The 7,400-nt window shown below is 39.1% G+C and overlaps 1 protein-coding gene and 1 long non-coding RNA gene across 2 annotated transcripts in view; one reads left to right on the top strand and one right to left on the bottom strand.

The window, feature by feature from the left end:
• The first annotated feature begins 390 nt into the window (after window positions 1-390).
• Window positions 391-7,400, top strand: part of LOC148149413 (uncharacterized) — a 187,951-nt gene continuing 180,941 nt past the window's right edge. Inside the window, exon 1 of the long non-coding RNA XR_015757921.1 lies at window positions 391-1,246. This is a non-coding gene — a long non-coding RNA (uncharacterized LOC148149413). The remainder of the gene's footprint in view (window positions 1,247-7,400) is intronic.
• Window positions 4,903-7,400, bottom strand: part of daam1a (dishevelled associated activator of morphogenesis 1a) — a 119,093-nt gene continuing 116,595 nt past the window's right edge. The window contains exon 25 of the mRNA XM_043697779.2: window positions 4,903-6,869. Within this exon, the coding sequence (XP_043553714.1) occupies window positions 6,666-6,869 (204 nt within the window). The 3' untranslated portion in view covers window positions 4,903-6,665. The remainder of the gene's footprint in view (window positions 6,870-7,400) is intronic.

Here is a 7,400-nt window from a genome sequence, read left to right as displayed (position 1 = left end):
ACAAAGACATTCAGAAGTGGTGAGCTCTATCCACTAAGTAATCACTTTGGCTTTCAAGTCAGGAATCATCACTGTCTAGTTTTGAGACAGGAAGAGAGAATCACAAACCACACAGAAATGAGATGAGATTAGATAATGAGATGCAAATATATGGAAATAAAAGGTATATTATTGTTTATCAGTGGATTTCCAACTCATAATTGAAACCTTAAGGGGGAAAATTTGAATGTGTGTTAAGATTCAAAATTTTTTAGTTATACTGTATTTTCCATGTTTTTCAGCATTCCCCATGCTGCTCAAGGGCTGGGAAAATTCTGCCCCAAGAGATCTTATTGGCCACATAGATTAACTGTTTACCCACAGAGAACTGAAGAGCAGTAGTACTGCAGAAGCCAGTGAACACATTCCAGTGGTTCATTATTCAAGAAAAGATTAGCTTAATATTTAGTTTATCCTTACTTCTGCATAAATTAAAATCATATCCCTGAAACTTCTCAAAGTGTCACACTTCATAGACAAAATAAAATTGAGGGAGTTGTATGTTTACCAAATTACCTTCAAGTCCTATGATGCTTTAAATAAATCAAACTATTTCAACCGGAATAACAAATCAACAACAGTCAAGGATTCCAACAAAAATGTTTCCAAAAAGCAAAATTACACAAGTTTACTTATTTAACAAATGTAAATCCCTGAAACCAAACAAGCATCTCCTCATTTGCTGAGTTTGAGGTGATGAGTCTGCCACTTAGTCTGTTGAGGGGCCACTCCTTGGTAATGTGCAGCATTGTTTGTGTCTCTCCACAAGTGCAGAAAAGGATTAGGACAGAGGTTCCTGTAACTGTAGCACACAACCTGCCATTCAACATATGAAGTTTGTTAAAAGGAATTATGCAATTAAATTCCAATGAAAAACATTCCCAGCACAGTTTTCTCGATGCCTTAAAGAGGTACTTGTGACTATTTCCAATTAATTAGTACCTGTGTTTCTACACAATTATAGACAGACATAATGTCAGCCATAGCTCAGTAGGTTGCACACACATCTGAGCCAGTAACTTGTAGGTTCAAGACCCACTTCAGAAACTTGAGCACATTGCTTCACTTTTTTCAGCAACAGTTGGAGTGGATGGAGCGATAACGAGGACCAGAGGGCTGACGGGAAGGTAAATTTTAAAAGATATAACAGTTTACCTCGTGTAAAGGTGGAGCGCATACTGAGCAGGAGCAGACAGAGGACTACTAGGTAAGTGAGGCTAATTATATATGGGCGATTGCTTTACCCAAAACACTACTCAGGTAGCGTCCCGCACCTGTCATCCTCATCTAACCAAAAACAAAAATTCTATGTGTCAAGACAGAGAGACAGAAGAGTTGAACACGTGGCTACAGGGATGGTGGAGGTAGGAGGGTTTTGGATTCCTGGATAATTGGGGCTCTTACTTGGATAGATGGGACCTCTACAAACAGGATGGTCTTCACCTGAACCAGAGGGACACCGATATCCTGGGGTGGGGGGAGTTGCTAAAGCTCTTTGGTTGGGTTTAAATTAATTTCGCAGGAGGAACAGGAACCAAATTTGTAGTTCAAATATACAGAAGGCTGAGAGCAGTGAAGTCAGAACTAAGATTTCAAGGTCACAAGAAGGTACTGGCAGGCAAGAGGTTGGTTTGAAGTGTGTCTACTTCAACACCAGGAAGGTCCAGAATAAGGTGGATGAACTTGCAGCATGGGTTGGTACCTGGGATTTCGATGTGGAGGCCATTTCAGAGACATGAGTAGAGCAGGGGCAGGAATGGTTATTGCAGGTTCTGGGATTTAGATGTTTCAGTAAGATCAGAGAAAATGGTAAAAGAGGGAGAGGTGTGGCACTGTTAGTCAAGGACAGTATTATGGTTGCAGAAAGGACGTTCGAGGACTCGTCTACTGAGGTAGTATGGGCTGAGATTAGAAACAGGAAAGGTGAGGCTACCCTGTTGGGAATTTTCTATAGGCCTCCAAATAGTTCGAGATGTAGAGGAAAGGATAGCAAAGATGATCCTCAATAGTAGAGAGAGTAGTTGTTATGGGGGACTTTAACTTCCCCAATATTGATTGCGAATACTATAGTTCAAGTACCTTGATGGGTCATTTTGGTCCAATGTGTGCAGGAGGGTTCCCTGACAGTATGTAGACAGGGCAACAAGGGACGAGGCCAAATTAGATTTGGTACTGGGCAATGAAACCGGCCAGGTGTTAGATTTGGGGGTAGGTGAGCACTTTGGTGATAGTGACCACAATTAGGTTATGTTTACTTTAGTAATGGAAAGGGATAGGTATATACCGCAGGGCAAGAGTTATGGCTGGGGGGAAAGGAAGTGCAATTAAGCAAGATTTAGATTGCCTAGGATGGGAAAGGAAACTGTAGGGGATTGGCACAATAGAAACGTGGAGCTTATTCAAGGACCAGCTACTGTGTGTCCTTTATAAGTATGTAACGGTCAGGTAGGGAAGAAGTGGTCAAGCGCAGGAGCTGTGGTCTACTAAGGAAGTTGGATCTCTTGTCAAAAGGAAGGTGGCAGCTTAAGTTAGGATGAGATGTGATGGCTCAGTTAGGGCGCTTGAGAGTTACAAGCTAGACAGGAAAGACCTAAAGAGAGAGCTAAGAGCAAGGATGGGACATGAGAAGTCATTGGCAGATAGGATCAAGGAAAACCCTAAATACCTTCTATAGCTATATCAGGAATAAAAAAGAATCACTAGAGTAAAACCAAGGCCAATCAAACATAGTAGTGGTAAGTTGTGCGCGGAGTCAGAGGAGATGAGGAAGCACTAACTGAATACTTTTCGTCAGTATTCACACTCGCAAAAGACAATGGGGTCAAGGAGAATATTGACATACAGGCTACTAGACTAGATAGGATTGAGGTGTGAGGTGGAGGTGTTAGCAATTCTGGAAAGTTTAAAAATAGGTAAGTCCCCTGGGCCAGATGGGATTTATCCTAGGATTCTCTGGGAAGCCAGGGAGGAGATTGCAGAGTCTTTGATCTTGATGTTGTCATTATCTACAGAATAGTGCCAGGAGACTGGATGATAGCAAATATTGTTCCCTTGTTCAAGAAGGGGAGTAGAGACAACTCAGGAAATTTTAGACCTGTGAGCCTTACTTCAGTTGTGGGTAAAGTGTTGGAAAAGAGATAGGAGTAACAGGAATGCAGAGTACTGAGCTAATGGTAAGCTTCTTGGTAGTGTAAACGAGCAGAGAGATCTGGGTGTCCTGGTACACAGAACCTTGAAAGTGGCCACCCACGTTGATCGGGTTGTTAAGGCGGCATACAGTGTGTTCATTTTTATTGGTAGAGGGATTGAGTTTTGGAACCAATCCCTCTACCAAGGGGTAATGCTGCAGCTGTACAAAACTCTGGGGCAGCCACATTTGGACTATTGTGTACAGTTCTGGTCACCGCATTATAGGAAGGATATGGAAGCTTTGGAAAGGGTACAGAGGAGATTTACTAGGGTGTTGCCTGGTATTGAGGGAAGGTCTTATGAGGAAAGGCTGAGGGACTTGAGGCTGTTTTTGTTGGAGGAGGAGGAGATTGAGAGGTGACTTAATTGAGACAAAGATAATCAGAGGGTTAGATAGGAAAAAAGGCTCTCGCCGTCATCCTCAGATGGCGGTGGCTAGCATGAGAGGACATAGCTTTAAACTGAGGGGTGATAGATATAGGATGGTGTCAGAGGTAGTTTCTTTACTCAGTAGTAGGGGCATGGAACACACTGCCTGCAACAGCAGTAAACTCGCAACTTTAAGGGCATTTAAATGATCATTGGATAGGCATATGGACAAGAATGGAATAGTGTAGGTTAGACAGGCTTCAGATTAATTTCTCAGGTCGCTGATACATCGAGGGCCGAAGGGCATGTATTACGTTGTAATGTTCTATGTTCTAGAAGTCTATGCTGTTACTCCAATAGAGTACAGAAAGTGGTGCACTGTCAATGGTGTCATCTTTCAGGTGAATTAAGTTAAAGACCTTTTTGCTCACTTGAATACAAATGATACCAAGGCACTTTGTTGAAAAGGAACAAAGGTGTTATACCCATTATACTGTATCTATCAATATTTGTCCCTCAATCAACACAAATGATCAATGATTTTTACATAATTTGTGGGAATTTCCTCAATGATTCCTAGATTATAACAGTAACTATATTTCACAAATGCTTCCTGAGCTGTAAACAACTTTAGGACATTGAGGATATGAATGCTGCTATATAGGTCTTTCCCGTTTACTGCATTAGATGTAGTTATGTGCATTTGTGTGCACAAATATAATGATGCACTTTTTTAAAAGTAGGATCAAGATTCAATTAAATATATAACAATATCTTTAACTTCACTTTACACACATATACATGGATATTAGTTCCCAAAACCATTAATTCATTGAAGAACAGTTTTTGATAGAAGTTTGTAAGCAGTATTAAAATGCCCCAAGAGTGCTAGGTGATTTACTGGAGAGAAACTTTTCAATAATTGAGGTCCGCTGGTCAACATTAGGTGACTGCACTGTGCAAAACCTCAAGATGACATTTTTTCTTGAAATTCTGATTTCAGTCTTCTGAAAAATTGAAATGCTTTTAAAATACAAAAGTAAATGTAATTTCTGTATACAAGATCGGTATCCCTAATGCACTATTTCTTTACAGTTATAACATTACCTTCAATGGTCTTTTTAATCCACAGTTGAATAGAAATAATGAATACAGTGTATAGAAGCATGAAACTATGTTTGTGTTTTTTTTAAAAAATGCCATTTTCCATAAATGGCAACTGAAAAATATTTACTGTCTGGTGCACTTGGTAGAATTATTAGCTTTTACAAATATTCACTGCCTTCTGATAGGATACACAAAATATTTGTGTCAACTACTTTTCTTTATTGCATTTTACCATTCGGAACTAACAAGTCAAAAACGTACACGGCATTTGTGATTGATCATGTTATAATGACATCCCACTAAATTAACAACAAATGAGATTCTTTGTGTACATTCTTGTTTACAAATATTTTAACCATTTTTGGCATTTTAAAAAAAAAGGTTGTCAAATAAACCCAAGAAAGCAGTGAGCTTCTACCGGAACCAGCACCAGTCTAAAATACTTTTTAATAGTGGCACAGGGAATTGCTTTCACATTTCCACTTTGGAAAGGAAAGCAAAATGGGCATTTTGAAGTCCATAAGGAAATACAGGGTGTACACTTACGTGGACACACATGTATACATTGACAAACACACACACGCGCACACTCAGACCTAAGCTTTTATAGTGTTCTCACTCTTTACAGGACCAAATCAGAACACTTATTTCCCCTAGCCAATAGTTTAAACAGCACAGTGTTCACACAGTTTTAAAACAAAACAATAAATCCTGAATCACAAAACTTTACGAAAGCGAGCCCTATTCATAAACACAAACCTGTTTTCAGGCACTTTGGTTAAGGGATAAATTCACCACACAAGTGAATGGAAAGGCTCTTCCATTAGTTGCTACCAAATTAATGCCTTATGATTCGGCTACAAAATTTGAATAATTTGTTACAGTACTTGAATACTTATAATGTCTTGACACCTCTTCCCAAATATGTCCAAATATAAATAGGCTGTAGAGTTTGATTCTCCTGAAATTATTCACACTGTCCTTTTTACAATAACCATTTTCATTCTGCAATTGCGTTATAATTAGATACGAGGTTACTAAAGTCATTTTTGAATTCAAGTTTCAAGCGGTTATTTTCTTCCTTTAAACAAATTCTTACTTTTCCCCATAATCCCCCAAACCAATATTGCTGACAAGAACCATTTCAATTATATTGTGTGTCTGGCTATGGTCCTGCTGTAGAGCTGCCAGCAGCAAGAAAAGAGGTTCAACATTACATTGCCCCTTCAGAGAACCCTCATTATCATCCCCATTAATTATGGAATGTTTTTATAAAAGCAAAGGAAATCTGGATATCACCAACATACTATAAACATATTCCCATGATCATACTCATTTTCAGTCAGAAAATAGTTGAGTAAACAATTTTAAAAATAAAAAAATTCCCAACTAAGAATTGTTTTTAAAAAAAAATGATCAAGGGAAATTACTCAATTCCTTGGAACCAGGTCAAAAGCCACAGATGTTTGCAGGTCTTCAGCATTACACATTTCAATTGTTGCTTTTATGCTTCACTTATTTAAGTCTGCATGGTCTTTCCAGCATACTCCAGCTTCAGGTTCAAATCCAAGTAATCATCAACTCCATAAATCTAATTGTGTCAGCACCATCTTTAATCCATTAGGTTGCTTAATCTTTCATTTAGTTTGGATGGAATGCTTATGCAGCAGAAAATTTGTAGAAGAGCATGTTTTTATGAAATCATGAAAACAAAGTTTTTCTCAGTGAACCCTAGAAATGTTCAAATGTTTTATGTGCTTCAGCACCACATAAACAAAGTTCTCTTTTATTAAGTGTGGTGCATGCAAAACCCAGCTACAAAGAGGGACAGGGCGTCCCCACTAAGAAGAACAGCAGCCATTTATAGGGCCAATCGGCAGTATTATCAGTGTAATCACAACAGGACAGTAACACGCAAGCTGGCTGCTATACAGCCATGAATCTGCACTACAGGCAATGGCTTAATAGTTGAGCTTTGTAATTGGTCGTTCTCGACTACCATCTACTTGGCTGATGACACGCTTGCGATTGCGCTTTAGCTTGAAATCTTTATCGAAGACTTCTCCTGAACGTAGAGCTGACACCAGGTCATCAAATTCTCCTCCCTCTTCACTGCCTTCTTTTGCCTTTTTTGCTTTGCGCTCTCTTTCACGTTGCTCCTTAAGCTAAAAGAAAAATAATTTGTAAAAACAAAATTGTTACAAATGAAGAAAAACAAAGGCCGTTTCATGCTTAGACATTGATAACTCACCCCTCAAGAGGGACGTAATACCGAGACAATTTGTAAAAGGTCTTTATAAATAGTCATTATTTATCCTATTGTAGGGAAAATGTTATTGATGCAAATCACAATGACAAAATGAGCAACTAACACACATTGTAAGAACCATGTCTATAACATTGTGGTATGAGGAAAATAAACTTACAAAATTGGTGTATGCTTCCAGAGAAAGACAACTGAACACGAGGGCATAGCTAGTGGAAGAAGGATCATGTCAACACTGGAATTGGGAAGCACAACCACTGAACTGACTTTCCAGATCTTTCTGCATCCGCCAATAATCTATTTTGCTGACAGGTTTGTTTATGAGCACATGCACGTGTGTGTGCATGCTTTCAGCATAGTATCACAATAATAGAAGGCGGCGGCCATTTGGCCCATCGAGCCTGTTCCACCCTTCATTCAGATCTTGGCT

This window comes from Chiloscyllium plagiosum, unplaced genomic scaffold (assembly GCF_037043375.1).
Source record: "Chiloscyllium plagiosum isolate Xiang-an unplaced genomic scaffold, Cpla_swu_hap1 HiC_scaffold_8, whole genome shotgun sequence".
NCBI lineage: Eukaryota > Metazoa > Chordata > Chondrichthyes > Orectolobiformes > Hemiscylliidae > Chiloscyllium > Chiloscyllium plagiosum.
Note: the sequence above shows the minus strand (reverse complement) of the source record. Positions and strands in the feature narration are given on the sequence as shown.